Here is a 20,788-nt window from a genome sequence, read left to right as displayed (position 1 = left end):
GTGAAAGGATAACTCGGGAGATCCGCCAAGACGGTTCGTAGTGAAAGGATAACTCAGGGGAGATCCGTCAAGACGGTTCGTAGTGAAAGGATAACTCGGGAGATCCGCCAAGACGGTTCGTAGTGAAAGGATAACTCAGGGGAGATCCGCCAAGACGGTTCGTAGTGAAAGGATAACTCAGGGGAGATCCGTCAAGACGGTTCGTAGTGAAAGGAGATCCGTCAAGACGGTTCGTAGTGAAAGGAGATCCGCCAAGACGGTTCGTAGTGAAAGGAGATCCGTCAAGACGGTTCGTAGTGAAAGGAGATCCGCCAAGACGGTTCGTAGTGAAAGGAGATCCGCCAAGACGGTTCGTAGTGAAAGGATAACTCGGGAGATCCGTCAAGACAGACTAGCCTACTCTTAGTCTATACTAGTACTAGCCTATCACCTGATTGGTTAGTTGAGGCCAGTTACTTAACCTAATCATCATTTGTTGCTCTGTACAGTGAGATATTGTGTTACTGTTTATAACAAAACAAGGCAAATCTTTTTTTAACGAGTTGGCTGAAGTGGAATAGTGTCATTACAAACATCTTCTCTTAACCACAACTACTTTAGTTTCCTGTCTTCCCCAACCCCAGTCCAGAGACAGATATTCTTTATCTTTATTGCTGTCCCTAATGTGGGTGCTGGTAAACACTAAAGAATGCCATACGTTGCATCCTCTCTGCCGATGGGTGACCTACGGGTCACAATGTAACCGGTCGTAGTTCTGATCCCTCACAGATATGGCTGATATGTCGTCTAGAATCTATAGTTGTTGAAATTTCAAACTTTTCAACAACAAAAAAATCCAACTGATTTTAAAAATATAGATATTTGTACTATAATACACTACAAAACAGTTGGACCTAACAGGCTGGGTGGTGATCACCTTTCCTTTAGGCTTCTCAGTGGGGAACTGTCATGCACCTGACATATATAGGAGTTTGTCCTTGGTGACTGTGGCGCAATCATTATTGTTTCAGATTTCTTTCCTATGTTAATATACTTACTTGACAGATCTGTTATTCTTTCTCATCTGTTTTTAATAAAAACATGTTACTTGACAGATGTATTTCTCCTCTGTTCCAGAAAGCCACGAGGGACTCCCTCAGCGGGTACAGGAACGGTTGAGCGAGCTGCTCCGTGTTCTCAAGTCTGTCATCGGCAAACACCAGACCCTCAACTCTGTAGACATCCTCAGGGCTGCCGGCACCGTCATCACTAAGGTCAAAGGTTAGTATCCTTTCACCCGCACATCTTTTCTTTAAATATATATAAAAAATCGAATTTAAAAAACTGCCCTTTTTCAGGACCCTGTCTTTCAAAGATAATTTGTAAAAATCCAAATAACTTCACAGATCTTCATTGTAAAGGGTTTAAACACTGTTTCCCATGCTTGTTCAATGAACCATAAACTATTAATGAACATGCACCTGTGGAACGGTCGTTAAGACACTAACAGCTTACAGACGGTAAGCAATTAAGGTCACAGTTATGAAAACACTAAAGAGGCCTTTCTACTGACTCTGGAAAAACACCAAAATAAATATTCCCAGGGTCCCTGCTCATCTGCGTGAACGTGCCTTAGGCATGCTGCAAGGAGGCATGAGGACTGCAGATGTGACCAGGGAAATAAATTGCAATGTCCGTACTGTGAGACGCCTACAGGCTACAGGGAGACAGGACGGACAGCTGATCGTCCTCGCAGTGGCAGACCATGTGTATCAACACCTGCACAGGATCGGTACATCCGAACATTTCACCTGCGGGACAGGTACAGGATGGCAACATCACTGGCAACAGCGTCGCCTATGGGCACAAACCCAACATCGCTGGACCAGACAGGACTGGCAAAAAGTGCTCTTCACTGACGAATTGCGGTTTTGTCTCACCAGGAGTGATGTTCGGATTCGCGTTTATCGCCGAAGGAATGAGCATTACACAGAGGCCTGTACTCTGGAGCGGGATCGATTTGGAGGTGGAGGGTCCGTCATGGTCAGGGGTGGTGTGTCACAGCATCATCGGACTGAGCTTGTTGTCATTGCAGGCAATCTCAACACTGTGACATCCTCCTATTTTTCTTCTTCTTCAGTCTACCTAAATGATTAGCTACAAACCAGAGGATATTTGTATTATCTGCCCGAAATGTGATCTTTCCTCTGAGGCTTCGGCACAAGAATGGTCCAGAACGGTGTAGAACTCTGGGTCCCAAATGGCACCCTCATCTATACATAGTCCTCTGGGTCTTGGTCAAAAGTACTATTTAGGGAATCCTGTTCTAACGATCGTAGGATTTGCATTCCAGCTTCGTGTGGCGGTTGGCGTGGCCTTCTCGAAATGTGTGTGAAGGCCATGCAGCTCCGTTCTTAGTTCCTTTACGGGTGACACACACACACACACACACACACACACACACACACACACACACACACACACACACACACACACACACACACACACACACACACACACACACACACACACACACACACACACACACACACACGCACAGTATTGACTCACTGTTCGGCAGACAGATAGCTGCCTATCTCTGATCTGAGCATCATTCTGACCCAGAATGCATCTCCCTCATGTTGACACTGAGAGGTGTTTCAAGAATATGCTCAGAATGCGGAAAGGGAACCAAGAAGAAGGAATCGTCATCACCATGGTAACAAGGCATTCCGTCAGGGGTTTTCCTTTTAGTTCTTCAGTTCATTCAAGTAGTGAATGTCACTCTAGTGCAGAGGTCAGGGTCGTGACCCAGGAACTGCAGTGGGGTCACCCCCCCCCCCCAAAAAAAGATACTAAAATGTTATAAATTGGAACCCAAAAATAAGAGTACAAATTATTGTATGGGACAATATATACAAACGTTTTTGAGAAAGATCATTTAAAAAAAATAAAAAAATACAATTTTTATTGAGTAACTGTATTTATTGATTTCTTTTCATTTTGATGAGGGATGAAAATGTAATGAATTGAAGATGATTTGGTGATGTAATAATCACAATGTACTGATTTTTTAAGGTCATTAGATTTGGGGAAAATGTCTTTAGACATTCTGACGGAAGAAATGGGCTGGAAAAGTTTGAATACCAGCTGTTGTAGTGGAAATATCAAGGAGAGCAAGAGTTGTATTTACATTTACATTTAAGTCATTTAGCAGACGCTCTTATCCAGAGCGACTTACAAATTGGTGCATTCACCTTATGACATCCAGTGGAACAGTCACTTTACAATAGTGCATCTAAATCTTAAAGGGGGGGGGTGAGAAGGATTACTTATCCTATCCTAGGTATTCCTTAAAGAGGTGGTAGACGTAGGAAGTGTTTCCAGATCCATAACTTGTTGGGAAGGGAGGGGGCGATGACGTCAAAGTTACCCCACCTTTTTGTAGATTGCCTGCCCTGTGAGTTCTGTTATACTCAGACATAATTCAAACCGTTTTATAAACTTGTGTTTTCTATCCAATAGTAATAATACGCATATATTAGCAATTTAGGACAGATTTTGATGCAGTTCACTATGGGAACACAATTCATCCAAAGTGAAAATACTGCCCCCTATCTCCAACAGTTAAGGAGAAGTCTCTTTAATTCTGTGAATAACACTTGTATCTTTTATCAATGTTTATTTTGAGTATTTCTGCAAAATCACCAGATGTTTTAGAAACAAAACATTACTGCACTTAACGCGCCAATGTAAACAGATTTTTGGATATAAATATGTACTATATCGAACAAAACATACATGTATTGTGTAACGTGATGTCCTATGAGTGTCATCTGATGAAGAGCAAAGGTTAATGAATACTTTATCTATATATTTGCTTTTTATGACCATCTTTGGCTGGAAAAATGGCTGTTTTTTAGACTTGGCTATGACCTAACAATCATATGTTGTGCTTTCGCTGCCAAACTTTTTAAAATGTATTTATTTATTTTTTAAATCGGACACTATGGGTAGATTAACAAGATGTTTATCTTTCATTTGCTGTATTGGACTTGTCAATGTGTGAAAGTTACATATTTCTAAAAAATATTTTTGAATTTCGTGCGCTGCCTTTATTGGAATTTTGTCGAGGGGTTCCGCTATCGGAACGCCTGCACTAGAAAGGTTAAGTCTCTTTATGTAGTGTCCTATATTTTTAATCCCAGGCTCCCATCCCCACAGGCGGCCTTTTTGTAGGCAGTCGTTGTAAATAATTTGTTAACTGACTTGCCTAGTTAAATTAATTCTAAAGTGCTACATACTTCAATTATGAACAGAAGACTGTTCCAATTAGTTGCATAAGGGTTTAGCTAGTGCGAGTGGCAGAAGGTTTGCACTTATTCAAAGTGCAATTAAATAAGGCTCCTCCCAGCCTTGGCTCAACCTTATTCAGATTGGCACTTAGTAAGTTATTTGACAATGAATCTAGTGGAAATATCAAGGAGAGCAAGAGTTGTATTTGACAATGAATCTAGTGGAAACATCAACCTTATTGTTCCTTCACCTTTAAATCAGTCTTCTATTACAAACAGTTATGAATCCTGGCCACTAGGAGGACAGATGGGGGACACATGGGGGACACATGGAGGACAGATGGAGGACAGATGGAGGACAGATGGAGGACACATGGGGGACACATGGAGGACAGATGGAGGACACATGGGGGACACATGGGGGACACATGGAGGACACATGGAGGACACATGGAAGACACATGGAGGACACATGTGCATCCATTAATGTGTTATAATGGAGCTGGGCGATATAGACAGAAACCAGCTGCATCTATTGATGTGTTATAATGGAGCTGGGTGATATAGACAGAAACCAGCTGCATCTATTGATGTGTTATAATGGAGCTGGGTGATATAGACAGAAACCAGCTGCATCTATTGATGTGTTATAATGGAGCTGGGTGATATAGACAGAAACCAGCTGCATCTATTGATGTGTTATAATGGAGCTGGGTGATATAGACAGAAACCAGCTGCATCTATTGATGTGTTATAATGGAGCTGGGTGATATAGACAGAAACCAGATACATTTTGATAAGTTTCCTGATTTGACGTGTAAACGATAATAGAACAAAACGTTTATAACAATCTGCTCCACATTTTGTTTTTTTAAACGATCCTTTACACTGCTACTAGTTTAATGGTTGTAGTCATCAATCGTCCCGTTAAAAATCACCCGTTTTAACAAACTGATTCTCATTTAAAACTTCACGTTTCTCTAAAATAGGCTACTAATCGTAATGAACGATAGCAGAAACATGTGTGCGATAAGTGATCACTGTGGTTGGTGCTGTTTTGGTTTATCAGCCTTTAGTTCTAGTTCATTACAATTCCTGTGTACGTTTCCTCTTGTCTCATCTCTTCACGCTTTTACACTGTTTTGTGGAGTAAAGATCCTTTCAATGCACAACAGCATCTGATCCAAACGTACACAGCAACAAAGTGAAATCTATCGTCGTGTTGACGATACAGTACTTTATAGTCCTGTCTCTTCAGAGCTGGGCCCATATTTACAAAGTGTTTAATGTCATTTTTTATTATAATGAATGAAGATTAGATGGATTTGGAGGAACCTGATCCTTGCTCATTGAAAGCACAAATCTGACCTAAGTTTTCTCTCCCCTGGTCATGATCCAGACACTGGTCTGATCATTTGTTTTCCACCTCTCTCTACCTGCTGTCTCTCTCTGCTCTCTCTCTCTCCTCTCTCTACCTGCTGTCTCTCTCTGCTCTCTCTCTCTCCTCTCTATCTGCTGTCTCTCTCTCTCTCTCTCTGCTCTCTCCTCTCTCTATCTGCTGTCTCTCTCTGCTCTCTCTCTGCTCTCTACTCTCTCTGCTCTCTCTCTGCTCTCTCTGCTCTCTCTGCTCTCTCTACTCTCTCTTCTCTCTCTGCTCTCTCTGCTCTCTCTGCTCTCTCTTCTCTCTCTGCTCTCTCTGCTCTCTCTGCTCTCTCTCTGCTCTCTCTCTGCTCTCTTTCTGCTCTCTCTGCTCTCTTTCTGCTCTCTCTGCTCTCTTTCTGCTCTCTCTCTCTGCTCTCTCTCTCTGCTCTCTCTCTCTGCTCTCTACTCTCGCTGCTCTCTCTCTCTCTGCTCTCTCTCTGCTCTCTGCTCTCTCTGCTCTCTCCTCTCTCTATCTGCTGTCTCTCTCTGCTCTCTCTCTGCTCTCTGCTCTCTCTGCTCTCTCTGCTCTCTCTACTCTTTCTGCTCTCTCTCTGCTCTCTCTCCTCTCGCTCTGCTCTCCTCTCTTCTGCTCTCTCTCTGCTCTCTCTCTGCTCTCTATTTGCTCTCTCTCTCTGCTCTCCTCTCTTCTGCTTTCTCTTTCTGCTCTCTCTCTCTCTCTCTCTGCTCTCCTCTCTCTATTTGCTCTCTCTCTGCTCTCTTTCTTCTCTCTCTGCTCTCTCTCTGCTCTCTGCTCTCCTCTCTTTGCTCTCTCTCTCTGCTTTCTCTGCTCTCTCTCTGCTTTCTCTGCTCTCTCTCTGCTCTCTTTCTGCTCTCTCTCTTCTCTCTCCTCTCTCTCTGCTCTCTCTCCTCTCTCTCTGCTCTCTTTCTGCTTTCTCTTTCTGTTATCTCTCTCTGCTCTCTCTCCCCTCTATCTGCTGTCTCTCTCTGCTCTCTATCTGCTGTCTCTCTCTGCTCTCTCTCTGCTCTCTCTCCTCTCTCTGCTCTCTGCTCTCCTCTCTCTTTCTGCTTTCTCTTTCTGTTCTCTCTGCTCTCCTCTCTCTTTCTGCTTTCTCTTTCTGTTCTCTCTGCTCTCCTCTCTCTTTCTGCTTTCTCTTTCTGTTCTCTCTGCTCTCTCTCTCTGCTCTCCTCTCTCTATTTGCTCTCTCTCTGCTCTCCTCTCTCTCTCTGCTCTCCTCTCTCTCTCTGCTCTCTGCTCTCCTCTTTCTTTCTGCTTTCTCTTTCTGTTCTCTCTCTCTGCTCTCCTCTCTCTCTCTGCTCTCTCTCTCTGCGACCCTTTCTGCTCTCTCTCTCTGCTCTCTCTCTCTCTCTGCTCTCTTTCTGCTCTCTCTCTCTGATCTCTCTCTGCTCTCCTCCCTCTTTCTGCTTTCTCTTTCTGTTCTCTCTCTCTCTCTCTCTGCTCTCTCTCTCTCTGCTCTCTCTCCGCTCTCTCTGCTCTCTTTCTGCTCTCTCTCTCTGCTGTCTCTTTCTGCTCTCTCTCTGCTCTCTCTGCTCTCTCTGCTCTCTCTCTGCTCTCTCTGCTCTCTCTCTGCTCTCTCTCTCTGCTCTCTCTCTGCTCTCTCTCTCTCTCTGCTCTCTCTCTCTCTCTGCTCTCTCTCTCTCTCTGCTCTCTCTCTCTCTGCTCTCTCTCTCTGCTCTCTCTCTCTGCTCTCTCTCTCTGCTCTCTCTCTCTGCTCTCTTTGCTCTCTCTCTCTCTCTCTCTCTCCTCTCTCTCTGCTCTCTCTCCTCTCTCTCTGCTCTCTTTCTGCTTTCTCTTTCTGTTATCTCTCTCTGCTCTCTCTCCCCTCTATCTGCTGTCTCTCTCTGCTCTCTATCTGCTGTCTCTCTCTGCTCTCTCTCTGCTCTCTCTCCTCTCTCTGCTCTCTGCTCTCCTCTCTCTTTCTGCTTTCTCTTTCTGTTCTCTCTGCTCTCCTCTCTCTTTCTGCTTTCTCTTTCTGTTCTCTCTGCTCTCCTCTCTCTTTCTGCTTTCTCTTTCTGTTCTCTCTGCTCTCTCTCTCTGCTCTCCTCTCTCTATTTGCTCTCTCTCTCTGCTCTCCTCTCTCTCTCTGCTCTCCTCTCTCTCTCTGCTCTCTGCTCTCCTCTTTCTTTCTGCTTTCTCTTTCTGTTCTCTCTCTCTGCTCTCCTCTCTCTCTCTGCTCTCTCTCTCTCTGCGACCCTTTCTGCTCTCTCTCTCTGCTCTCTCTCTCTCTGCTCTCTTTCTGCTCTCTCTCTCTGATCTCTCTCTGCTCTCCTCCCTCTTTCTGCTTTCTCTTTCTGTTCTCTCTCTCTCTCTCTCTGCTCTCTCTCTTTCTGCTCTCTTTCTGCTCTCTCTCCGCTCTCTCTGCTCTCTTTCTGCTCTCTCTCTGCTGTCTCTTTCTGCTCTCTCTCTGCTCTCTCTGCTCTCTCTGCTCTCTCTCTGCTCTCTCTCTCTCTGCTCTCTCTCTGCTCTCTCTCTCTCTCTGCTCTCTGCTCTCTCTCTGCTCTCTCTCTCTCTGCTCTCTCTCTCTGCTCTCTCTCTCTGCTCTCTCTCTCTGCTCTCTCTCTCTGCTCTCTCTCTCTGCTCTCTTTGCTCTCTCTCTCTCTGCTCTCTTTGCTCTCTCTCTGCTCTCTCTCTCTCTCTCTCTCTCTCTCTCTCTCTCTGCTCTCTCTCTCTCTCTCTCTCTCTCTCTCTGCTCTCTCTCTGCTCTCTCTCTCTGCTCTCTCTCTCTCTCTCTTTGCGACCCTTTCCTGAGCCTATTCTGCCGCTTACGAGAGTCCTTGTTATCATATGCAAATTAGCCCAGAAATGGTCGATTAGTGCACATCTGACAATAAAAATAAGTGATACTTACCAAAGACAGACTGACCAATCGTTAAACACTTTCCCTCACTAAGAAACACACTGCACACTGCACACTGCTCATTGTGGTCACTGAGTGTTCTCATGCAGTGAGGGAAAGGAATGTAACAATGCCTCCTGGCCCGGGCTTGAATAATGCAGTTCCCATATTTGTCGGGTTGTGATTGGTGGCAACGAGTGGTGGGATCATTGTTGTAGAACTGCAGGATGTCCTGAGGAAGACGCTCAGCGCTCCGGCCTCTACAGGGGCCTCTACAGCACGGCAGCATTCAGGGGCAGGGCCAAGAGGCACCTCTATATACTTCTCTTACACCCCATTGGTCTCCTGAGGTGCTGCCCAGGCCTGGAACGTGGGTTAACGTTGGCTGTGGATTGCTCCCTCTCCTCTCCAACCCCCTTCCGAAGGTACCAGTAGACAAGAATGTATTTGTTAGAGGGACTGAACAGCAACATCAACAGAGATTTGATTTTTAGTTTTGTGTTGACTGGTTGGTTTAGTCAGACCTCCAGCATTATCAGGATAAAGTGGAAGTGTTAAGAAAATGTGTTTGAAGAGAAGCTCTGCTGTACTGGGAGGGGTGAGGAAACTAAGTCAGCAACGCTTTGGTTCAGACTTCACGGCTCAGCAACCACGATAGAACCAGGAGTTATCAGAGTGTGAGCTCAGCAACCACGATAGAACCAGGAGGGACCAGAGTGTGAGCTCAGCAACCACGATAGAACCAGGAGGGACCAGAGTGTGAGCTCAGCAACCACGATAGAACCAGGAGGGACCAGAGTGTGAGCTCAGCAACCACGATAGAACCAGGAGGGACCAGAGTGTGAGCTCAGCAACCACGATAGAACCAGGAGGGATCAGAGTGTGAGCTCAGCAACCACGATAGAACCAGGAGGGACCAGAGTGTGAGCTCAGCAACCACGATAGAACCAGGAGGGACCAGAGTGTGAGCTCAGCAACCACGATAGAACCAGGAGGGATCAGAGTGTGAGCTCAGCAACCACGATAGAACCAGGAGTTATCAGAGTGTGAGCTCAGGTTGATTGACTGAGCAGGCGGGACAGGTGGCGGGAAAGAAACAGACGGGGGTAAGTTTTACGATGGTCGTTTTGAAGGTTTTCTCAGTGTTCCGTCGAAGAGTTTTTAAGCTGCCTGAGTCGTTTCCTGTGGCGGAGAGACAGGAAGTGAAGTTGGATTTCTGTCTTCTCTCTCTCTCTCTCTCTCTCACTCTCTCACTCTCTCACTCTCTCACTCTCTCACTCTCTCACTCTCTCACTCTCTCACTCTCTCACTCTCTCTGTCTTTCTCTTGGGCTGCTTTCTGCAAATGTCCTCTCTTACTGAACTGAACTGTTTCCTGTGTGAGAACGCTAACGTGCGTCGACGTCTTCTCGAAAGATTTGTCGACACTTCGTTGTCCAAAAAAACATTTGGACAACATATTTTCGGGAATTGCTAACGGGTACGGAAATATGTCTGTAATGTTGACAGGCTCAGTGAGCATGTGACCTGTGTTGAAGAGGTTTGATTGACAGATTGGAAACCTATATTACCACAGGATAATAGAGTGGCGAGATGGTGTGTTTTGCACCATTCGGTTCTACTCTTCAAAAAAGATTTTCAAGAAAAAAATTTGGACACACAGAAAGATGTCCCAAATGGATATCCTTGACTGTGTTCCTGTTAGTCTCTATGTACTGTATGTCTATATCTCTGTGTTCCTGTTAGTCTCTATGTACTGAATGTCTATATCAGTATATATATCCTGTTAGTCTCTATGTACTGTATGTCTATATCTCTGTGTTCCTGTTAGTCTCTATGTACTGTATGTCTATATCTCTGTGTTCCTGTTAGTCTCTATGTACTGAATGTCTATATCAGTGTGTTTTAACATCCTTGACTGTGTTCCTGTTAGTCTCTATGTACTGAATGTCTATATCAGTGTGTTTTAACATCCTTGACTGTGTTCCTGTTAGTCTCTATGTACTGTATGTCTATATCAGTATATATATCCTGTTAGTCTCTATGTACTGTATGTCTATATCAGTGTGTTCCTGTTAGTCTCTATGTACTGTATGTCTATATCAGTGTGTTCCTGTTAGTCTCTATGTACTGTATGTCTATATCTCTGTGTTCATGTTAGTCTCTATGTACTGTATGTCTATATCTCTGTGTTCCTGTTAGTCTCTATGTACTGTATGTCTATATCAGTGTGTTCCTGTTAGTCTCTATGTACTGAATGTCTATATCAGTGTGTTCCTGTTAGTCTCTATGTACTGTATGTCTATATCTCTGTGTTCCTGTTAGTCTCTATGTACTGTATGTCTATATCTCTGTGTTCCTGTTAGTCTCTATGTACTGAATGTCTATATCAGTGTGTTCCTGTTAGTCTCTATGTACTGTATGTCTATATCTCTGTGTTCCTGTTAGTCTCTATGTACTGTATGTCTATATCTCTGTGTTCCTGTTAGTCTCTATGTACTGTTTTAACATCCTTGACTGTGTTCCTGTTAGTCTCTATGTACTGTATGTCTATATCTCTGTGTTCCTGTTAGTCTCTATGTACTGAATGTCTATATCAGTGTGTTCCTGTTAGTCTCTATGTACTGTATGTCTATATCTCTGTGTTCCTGTTAGTCTCTATGTACTGTTTTAACATCCTTGACTGTGTTCCTGTTAGTCTCTATGTACTGTATGTCTATATCTCTGTGTTCCTGTTAGTCTCTATGTACTGTTTTAACATCCTTGACTGTGTTCCTGTTAGTCTCTATGTACTGTATGTCTATATCTCTGTGTTCCTGTTAGTCTCTATGTACTGTATGTCTATATGAGTGTGTTCCTGTTAGTCTCTATGTACTGTATGTCTATATCTCTGTGTTCCTGTTAGTCTCTATGTACTGTATGTCTATATCTCTGTGTTCCTGATAGTCTCTATGTACTGTATGTCTATATCTCTGTGTTTCTGTTAGTCTCTATGTACTGTATGTCTATATCAGTGTGTTCCTGTTAGTCTCTATGTACTGTATGTCTATATCAGTGTGTTCCTGTTAGTCTCTATGTACTGTATGTCTATATCAGTGTGTTCCTGTTAGTCTCTATGTACTGTATGTCTATATCTCTGTGTTCATGTTAGTCTCTATGTACTGTATGTCTATATCTCTGTGTTCCTGTTAGTCTCTATGTACTGTATGTCTATATCAGTGTGTTCCTGTTAGTCTCTATGTACTGAATGTCTATATCAGTGTGTTCCTGTTAGTCTCTATGTACTGTATGTCTATATCTCTGTGTTCCTGTTAGTCTCTATGTACTGTATGTCTATATCTCTGTGTTCCTATTAGTCTCTATGTACTGTATGTCTATGTCAGTGTGTTTTAACATCCTTGACTGTGTTCCTGTTAGTCTCTATGTACTGTATGTCTATATCTCTGTGTTCCTGTTAGTCTCTATGTACTGTATGTCTATATCAGTATATATATCCTGTTAGTCTCTATGTACTGTATGTCTATATCTGTGTTCCTGTTAGTCTCTATGTACTGTATGTCTATATCTCTGTGTTCCTGTTAGTCTCTATGTACTGTATGTCTATATCTCTGTGTTTCTGTTAGTCTCTATGTACTGAATGTCTATATCTCTGTGTTCCTGTTAGTCTCTATGTACTGTATGTCTATATCTCTGTGTTTCTGTTAGTCACTATGTACTGAATGTCTATATCTCTGTGTTCCTGTTAGTCTCTTTGTACTGTATGTCTATATCTCTGTGTTCCTGTTAGTCTCTATGTACAGTATATCTATATATCTGTGTTCCTGTTAGTCTCTATGTACTGTATGTCTATATCTCTGTGTTCCTGTTAGTCTCTATGTACTGAATGTCTATATCAGTGTGTTTTAACATCCTTGACTGTGTTCCTGTTAGTCTCTATGTACTGTATGTCTATATCAGTGTGTTCCTGTTAGTCTCTATCTACTGTATGTCTATATCTCTGTGTTCCTGTTAGTCTCTATCTACTGTATGTCTATATCTCTGTGTTTCTGTTAGTCTCTATGTACTGAATGTCTATATCTCTGTGTTCCTGTTAGTCTCTATGTACTGTATGTCTATATCTCTGTGTTTCTGTTAGTCACTATGTACTGAATGTCTATATCTCTGTGTTCCTGTTAGTCTCTTTGTACTGTATGTCTATATCTCTGTGTTCCTGTTAGTCTCTATGTACTGTATATCTATATATCTGTGTTCCTGTTAGTCTCTATGTACTGTATGTCTATATCTCTGTGTTCCTGTTAGTCTCTATGTACTGAATGTCTATATCAGTGTGTTTTAACATCCTTGACTGTGTTCCTGTTAGTCTCTATGTACTGTATGTCTATATCAGTGTGTTCCTGTTAGTCTCTATCTACTGTATGTCTATATCTCTGTGTTCCTGTTAGTCTCTATCTACTGTATGTCTATATCTCTGTGTTCCTGTTAGTCTCTATGTACTGAATGTCTATATCTCTGTGTTCCTGTTAGTCTCTATGTACTGTATGTCTATATCTCTGTGTTCCTGTTAGTCTCTATGTACTGTATGTCTATATCTCTGTGTTCCTGTTAGTCTCTATGTACTGTATGTCTATATCTCTGTGTTCCTGTTAGTCTCTATGTACTGTATGTCTATATCTCTGTGTTCCTGTTAGTCTCTATGTACTGTATGTCTATATCTCTGTGTTCCTGTTAGTCTCTATGTACTGTATGTCTATATCTCTGTGTTCCTGTTAGTCTCTATGTACTGTATGTCTATATCAGTGTGTTCCTGTTAGTCTCTATGTACTGTATGTCTATATCAGTGTGTTCCTGTTAGTCTCTATGTACTGTATGTCTATATCTCTGTGTTCCTGTTAGTCTCTATGTACTGTATGTCTATATCTCTGTGTTCCTGTTAGTCTCTATGTACTGTATGTCTATATCTCTGTGTTCCTGTTAGTCTCTATGTACTGTATGTCTATATCAGTGTGTTTTAACACTTCTGTCCAGTTTATTGTTGAAAGGGACCATCCCATCACAGTTTCCTCACTATCTGCTCCCCAACAGAAAGAGAGGAAGTTATGAAATGGAGCCTATTTTTAAATGCTTAACCAATGAATGAAGTCATTCTACTGTGTTGATCTAATAAGGACTACCGTGCTACTTGTTATGACTGTGTTGATCTAATAAGGACTACCGTGCTACTTGTTATCTGCTGTGTTGATCTAATAAGGACTACCGTGCTACTTGTTATGACTGTGTTGTTCTAATAAGGACTACCGTGCTACTTGTTATGACTGTGTTGATCTAATAAGGACTACCGTGCTACTTGTTATGACTGTGTTGTTCTAATAAGGACTACCGTGCTACTTGTTATCTGCTGTGTTGTTCTAATAAGGACTACCGTGCTACTTGTTATGACTGCGTTGTTCTAATAAGGACTACCGTGCTACTTGTTATGACTGTGTTGTTCTAATAAGGACTACCGTGCTACTTGTTATGACTGTGTTGATCTAATAAGGACTACCGTGCTACTTGTTATGACTGTGTTGTTCTAATAAGGACTACCGTGCTACTTGTTATGACTGTGTTGTTCTAATAAGGACTACCGTGCTACTTGTTATGACTGTGTTGTTCTAATAAGGACTACCGTGCTACTTGTTATGACTGTGTTGTTCTAATAAGGACTACCGTGCTACTTGTTATGACTGTGTTGATCTAATAAGGACTACCGTGCTACTTGTTATACTTGTTAAACTCTACGGCTGTGTGTGCGTTTAGCTTAATGACCAGGTTAAACTCTACGGCTGTGTGTGTGTTTAGCTTAGTGACCAGGTTAAACTCTATGGCTGTGTGTGTTTAGCTTAATGACCAGGTTAAACTCTACGGCTGTGTGTGTGTTTAGCTTAATGACCAGGTTAAACTCTACGGCTGTGTGTGTGTTTAGCTTAATGACCAGGTTAAACTCTACGGCTGTGTGTGTGTTTAGCTTAATGACCAGGTTAAACTCTACGGCTGTGTGTGTGTTTAGCTTAATGACCAGGTTAAACTCTACGGCTGTGTGTGTGTTTAGCTTAGTGACCAGGTTAAACTCTACGGCTGTGTGTGTGTTTAGCTTAATGACCAGGTTAAACTCTACGGCTGTGTGTGTGTTTAGCTTAATGACCAGGTTAAACTCTACGGCTGTGTGTGTGTTTAGCTTAATGACCAGGTTAAACTCTACGGCTGTGTGTGTGTTTAGCTTAGTGACCAGGTTAAACTCTACGGCTGTGTGTGTGTTTAGCTTAATGACCAGGTTAAACTCTACGGCTGTGTGTGTGTTTAGCTTAATGACCAGGTTAAACTCTACGGCTGTGTGTGTGTTTAGCTTAATGACCAGGTTAAACTCTACGGCTGTGTGTGTGTTTAGCTTAATGACCAGGTTAAACTCTACGGCTGTGTGTGTGTTTAGCTTAATGACCAGGTTAAACTCTACGGCTGTGTGTGTGTTTAGCTTAATGACCAGGTTAAACTCTACGGCTGTGTGTGTGTTTAGCTTAATGACCAGGTTAAACTCTACGGCTGTGTGTGTGTTTAGCTTAGTGACCAGGTTAAACTCTACGGCTGTGTGTGTGTTTAGCTTAATGACCAGGTTAAACTCTACGGCTGTGTGTGTGTTTAGCTTAGTGACCAGGTTAAACTCTACGGCTGTGTGTGTGTTTAGCTTAGTGACCAGGTTAAACTCTACGGCTGTGTGTGTGTTTAGCTTAGTGACCAGGTTAAACTCTACGGCTGTGTGTGTGTTTAGCTTAATGACCAGGTTAAACTCTACGGCTGCTTTTGTTGGTTGATGAATGTTGATTTGGCCTTTCTGTTGAAGTTCTCATGTGAGTTTTTAATCACTTCCCAACAGGCATTAACTTCACGGAAGTGAACCAAGAACAGAACAAGGTTATATTCTGCGAGATATACGCCTCCATTGACAGTTTGGCATTCACATTTGGCAATGTGTGAGTACGACGTTTGTTTATCTTTTCAACGCCGTTGGCTTTGAGTGTCTCTTTGTCACAGAGCCAAGGATTTACCAGGGATTGTGGGAAAGATTTACACCTAAGCCGACGAACAGGGAAAATACCATTACATTTCTTGTAAACAGTATAGTTATGTCACCACAACGTTTTATTTATTTAAACTGAGCATTGTTAGTTGACGGTATAAATAAATATGCAATAACTTTTAGTGTTTGACACTTATCTTTTACACTATGGTCTTGGACACCTGACATTGTTATTTAATGGCATAGATATGTTATAATCTTTAGTCTCGGATCTTCAGTTTCGTTAATCTTGCTCACTTGACGTTGTAATTTATGCTGACTCGTCCTCTACCTCCTCAGAGTGTCTGACTTCCTTATGGGAGATGTGGACAGCCAATCAGGGTTGGGGATCCCCCAGACCAGAAGAAGCAGGGTAAGCCAATCAGGACTCACACATCAAGGGTGCATTCAGAATGCTTGAAATGTCGGCTGAACAGTGTTAAATTGAATGTTTAGTTTACTGAACCGTATCAGTCGAGTATATAAAAGAGCAAAAGTGCAATATGTTGGTAGACTATAACATGTGTGTATTTTGTTTCATTTCTAGTCTTTTGAGAACCTCTCTGGGGATTCTGGGGCGTATGTTCCAGAGAAGAAAGGACTTGTGGGTAAGTGTCTCGCTTCACTCCTTCCTCTTTCTCTTTCTTTTATGGTTTCTCTTCTTTTCCCCTCCTTCTTGTTTCTCTCCTTCTTGTTTCACTCTCCTTCTTGTTTCTCTCCTTCTTGTTTCTCTCTCCTTCTTGTTTCACTCTCCTTCTTGTTTCTCTCCTTCTTGTTTCTCTCTCCTTCTTGTTTCACTCTCCTTCTTGTTTCTCTCTTCTTTTTGTTTCTCTCTTCTTGTTGTTTCTCTCTCCTTGTTTCTCTCTCCTTCTTGTTTCTCTCTCCTTCTTGTTTCTCTCTCCTTCTTGTTTCACTCTCCTTCTTGTTTCACTCTTCTTTTTGTTTCTCTCTTCTTGTTTCTCTCTTCTTCTTGTTTCTCTCTCCTTCTTGTTTCTCTCTTCTTCTTGTTTCACTCGTCTTCTTGTTTCTCTCTTCTTCTTGTTTCTCTCTTCTTCTTGTTTCTCTCTTCTTCTTGTTTCTCTCTCCTTCTTGTTTCTCTTCTTGTTTCTCTCCTTGTTTCTCTCTTCATGTTTCACTCTTCATGTTTCACTCTTCTTCTTGTTTCACTCTTCTTGTTTCTCTCTTCTTCTCGTTTCTTTCTTCTTGTTTCTCTCTTCTTGTTTCTCTCTTCTTGTTTCTCTCTTCTCGTTTCTCTCGTTCTTGTTTCTCTCTTCTCCTTGTTTCACTCTTCATGTTTCTCTCTCCTTCTTGTTTCACTCTTCTTCTTGTTTCACTCTTCTTGATTCACTCTTCTTCTTGTTTCACTCTTCTTCTTGTTTCTCTCTCCTTCTTGTTTCTCTCTCCTTCTTGTTTCTCTCTTCTTCTTGTTTCTCTCTTCTCCTTGTTTCTCTTCTTGTTTCTCTCTCCTTCTTGTTTCTCTCTTCTTGTTTCTCTTCTTCTTGTTTCTCTCTTCTTCTTGTTTCTCTCTTCTTCTTGTTTCTCTCTTCTTGTTTCACTCTTCTTCTTGTTTCTCTCTTCTTCTTGTTTCTCTCTCCTTCTTGTTTCTCTTCTTGTTTCTCTCCTTGTTTCTCTCTTCATGTTTCACTCTTCATGTTTCACTCTTCTTCTTGTTTCACTCTTCTTCTTGTTTATCTCTTGTTTCACTCTTCTTCTTGTTTCACTCTTCTTGTTTCTCTCTTCTTCTCGTTTCTTTCTTCTTGTTTCTCTCTTCTTGTTTCTCTCTTCTTGTTTCTCTCTTCTTCTCGTTTCTCTCCTTCTCGTTTCTCTCGTTCTCGTTTCTCTCGTTCTTGTTTCTCTCTTCTCCTTGTTTCTCTCTCCTTCTTGATTCACTCTTCTTCTTGTTTCACTCTTCTTCTTGTTTCTCTCTCCTTCTTGTTTCTCTCTCCTTCTTGTTTCTCTCTTCTTCTTGTTTCTCTCTTCTCCTTGTTTCTCTTCTTCTTGTTTCTCTCTCCTTCTTGTTTCTCTCTTCTTGTTTCTCTCTTCTTCTTGTTTCTCTCCTTCTTGTTTCTCTCTTCTTCTTGTTTCTCTCCTTCTTGTTTCTCTCTTCTTCTTGTTTCTCTCTTCTTCTTGTTTCACTCTTCTTCTTGTTTCTCTCCTTCTTGTTTCTCTCTTCTCCTTGTTTCTCTTCCACTTGTTTCACTCTTCTTCTTGTTTCACTCTTCTTGTTTCTCTCTTCTTCTTGTTTCACTCTTCTTGTTTCTCTCTTCTTCTCGTTTCACTCTTCTTCTTGTTTCTCTCTTCTTGTTTCTCTCTCCTTCTTGTTTCTCTCTTCTTGTTTCTCTCTTCTTCTTGTTTCTCTCCTTCTTGTTTCTCTCTTCTTGTTTCTCTCTTCTTCTTGTTTCACTCTTCTTCTTGTTTCTCTCCTTCTTGTTTCTCTCTTCTTCTTGTTTCACTCTTCTTCTTGTTTCTCTCCTTGTTTCTCTCTTCTTCTTTTTTCACTCTTCTTGTTTCTCTCCTTGTTTCTCTCTTCTTCTTTTTTCACTCTTCTTGTTTCTCTCCTTGTTTCTCTCCTTCTTGTTTCTCTCTTCTTCTTGTTTCTCTCTCCTTCTTGTTTCTCTCTCCTTCTTGTTTCACTCTTCTTCTTGTTTCTCTCCTTCTTGTTTCTCTCTTCTTCTTGTTTCTCTCTTCTCCTTGTTTCTCTTCCACTTGTTTCACTCTTCTTCTTGTTTCACTCTTCTTGTTTCTCTCTTCTTCTTGTTTCACTCTTCTTCTTGTTTCTCTCTTCTTGTTTCTCTCTTCTTCTTGTTTCTCTCTTCTTGTTTCTCTCTTCTTCTTGTTTCTCTCTTCTTCTTGTTTCTCTCTTCTTCTTGTTTCACTCTTCTTCTTGTTTCTCTCCTTGTTTCTCTCTTCTTCTTTTTTCACTCTTCTTGTTTCTCTCCTTGTTTCTCTCTTCTTCTTTTTTCACTCTTCTTGTTTCTCTCCTTGTTTCTCTCCTTCTTGTTTCTCTCTTCTTCTTGTTTCTCTCTCCTTCTTGTTTCTCTCTTCTTGTTTCTCTCTTCTTCTTGTTTCTCTCTCCTTCTTGTTTCTCTCTTGTTTCTCTCTCCTTCTTGTTTCTCTCCTTCTTGTTTCTCTCCTTCTTGTTTCTCTCCTTGTTTCTCTCTCCTTGTTTCTCTCTTCTTCTTTTTTCACTCTTCTTGTTTCTCTCCTTGTTTCTCTCCTTCTTGTTTCTCTCTTCTTCTTGTTTCTCTCTCCTTCTTGTTTCTCTCTTCTTCTTGTTTCTCTCTCCTTCTTGTTTCTCTCTTCTTGTTTCTCTCTTCTTGTTTCTCTCTCCTTCTTGTTTCTCTCCTTCTTGTTTCTCTCCTTCTTGTTTCTCTCCTTGTTTCTCTCTCCTTGTTTCTCTCTTCTTCTTGTTTCACTCTTCTTGTTTCTCTCGTTCTTCTCTCGTTCTTGTTTCTCTCTTCTTGTTTCTCTCTTCTTCTTGTTTCTCTCTTCTTGTTTCACTCTTCTTCTTGTTTCTCTCTTCTTCTTGTTTCTCTCTCCTTCTTTTTTCTCTCTTCTTCTTGTTTCTCTCTCCTTCTTGTTTCTCTCTTCTTGTTTCTCTCCTTCTTGTTTCTCTTCTTGTTTCACTCTTCTTCTTGTTTCTCTTCTTCTTGTTTCTCTCTCCTTCTTGTTTCTCTCTTCTTCTTGTTTCTCTCTTCTTCTTGTTTCTCTCTCCTTCTTGTTTCTCTCTTCTTCTTGTTTCTCTCTTCTTCTTGTTTCTCTCTTCTTTTTGTTTTTCTCTTCTTCTTGTTTCTCTCTTGTTTCTCTCCTTCTTGTTTCTCTCCTTCTTGTTTCTCTCTTCTTCTTGTTTCTCTCTTCTTCTTGTTTCACTCTTCTTGTTTCTCTCTTCTTCTTGTTTCTCTCTTCTTCTTGTTTCACTCTTCTTCTTGTTTCTCTCCTTCTTGTTTCTCTCTTCTTCTTGTTTCTCTCTTCTTCTTGTTTCTCTCTTCTTCTTGTTTCACTCTTCATGTTTCACTCTTCTTGTTTCTCTCTTCTTCTTGTTTCACTCTTCTTCTTGTTTCTCTCCTTCTTGTTTCTCTCCTTCTTGTTTCTCTCTTCTTATTGTTTCACTCTTCTTCTTGTTTCTCTCTTCTTGTTTTTCTCTCTCTTCTTCTTGTTTCACTCTTGTTTCTCTCTCCTTCTTGTTTCTCTCTCCTTCTTGTTTCTCTCCTTCTTGTTTCTCTCTCCTTCTTGTTTCTCTCCTTCTTGTTTCTCTCTCCTTCTTGTTTCTCTCTCCTTCTTGTTTCTCTCTCCTTCTTGTTTCTCTCTTCTTGTTTCTCTCTTCTTGTTTCTCTCTTCTTCTTGTTTCTCTCTTCTTCTTGTTTCTCTCCTTCTTGTTTCTCTTCTTCTTGTTTCTCTCCTTCTTGTTTCTCTTCTTCTTGTTTCTCTTCTTCTTGTTTCTCTCTCCTTCTTGTTTCTCTCTTCTTCTTGTTTCTCTCTTCTTCTTGTTTCTCTCTTCTTCTTGTTTCTCTCTTCTTCTTGTTTCTCTCTTCTTGTTTCTCTCTTCTTGTTTCTCTCTTCTTCTTGTTTCACTCTTCTTCTTGTTTCACTCTTCTTCTTGTTTCTCTCTTCTTCTTTTTTCACTCTTCTTTTTTCACTCTCCTTGTTTCTCTCCTTCTTGTTTCTCTCTCCTTCTTGTTTCTCTCTCCTTCTTGTTTCTCTCTTCTTGTTTCTCTCTCCTTCTTGTTTCTCTCTTCTTCTTGTTTCTCTCTCCTTCTTGTTTCTCTTCTTGTTTCACTCTTCTTCTTGTTTCTCTCTTCTTCTTGTTTCTCTTCTTCTTGTTTCTCTCTCCTTCTTGTTTCTCTCTTCTTCTTGTTTCTCTCTTCTTCTTGTTTCTCTCTTCTTTTTGTTTTTCTCTTCTTCTTGTTTCACTCTTCTTGTTTCTCTCTTCTTCTTGTTTCACTCTTCTTCTTGTTTCACTCTTCTTCTTGTTTCTCTCTTCTTCTTGTTTCACTCTTCTTGTTTCACTCTTCTTCTTGTTTCTCTCTTCTTCTTCTTGTTTCACTCTTCTTCTTGTTTCTCTCCTTCTTTTTTCACTCTTCTTGTTTTTCTCTCCTTCTTGTTTCTCTCTCTCTTCTTCTTGTTTCACTCTTGTTTCTCTCTCCTTCTTGTTTCTCTCTCCTTCTTGTTTCTCTCTTCTTGTTTCTC

General features: G+C 41.4%; 1 protein-coding gene across 7 annotated transcripts in view; it reads left to right on the top strand.

Annotated features, from left to right (window-relative positions):
• The window catches only part of LOC124009865 (rho GTPase-activating protein 29-like), a 98,066-nt gene that overhangs the window by 15,208 nt on the left and 62,070 nt on the right, over positions 1 to 20,788 (top strand). For 5 of the 7 annotated variants that reach the window (XM_046322082.1, XM_046322077.1, XM_046322076.1 and 2 more), the window contains 4 exons: positions 1,117 to 1,260; positions 15,419 to 15,515; positions 15,902 to 15,974; positions 16,149 to 16,209. In XM_046322082.1, the coding sequence (XP_046178038.1) occupies positions 15,918 to 15,974; positions 16,149 to 16,209 (118 nt within the window). In that variant the 5' untranslated portion in view covers positions 1,117 to 1,260; positions 15,419 to 15,515; positions 15,902 to 15,917. Of the gene's footprint in view, positions 1 to 1,116; positions 1,261 to 8,921; positions 9,619 to 9,877; positions 9,992 to 15,418; positions 15,516 to 15,901; positions 15,975 to 16,148; positions 16,210 to 20,788 lie in introns of those variants that run through there. The other 2 variants (XM_046322081.1, XM_046322083.1) reach the window with 2 other exon arrangements.

Source organism: Oncorhynchus gorbuscha, linkage group LG22 (assembly GCF_021184085.1).
Source record: "Oncorhynchus gorbuscha isolate QuinsamMale2020 ecotype Even-year linkage group LG22, OgorEven_v1.0, whole genome shotgun sequence".
Classification (NCBI taxonomy): Eukaryota; Metazoa; Chordata; class Actinopteri; order Salmoniformes; family Salmonidae; genus Oncorhynchus; species Oncorhynchus gorbuscha.
This window is presented reverse-complemented; position numbering and strand designations above follow the sequence as displayed.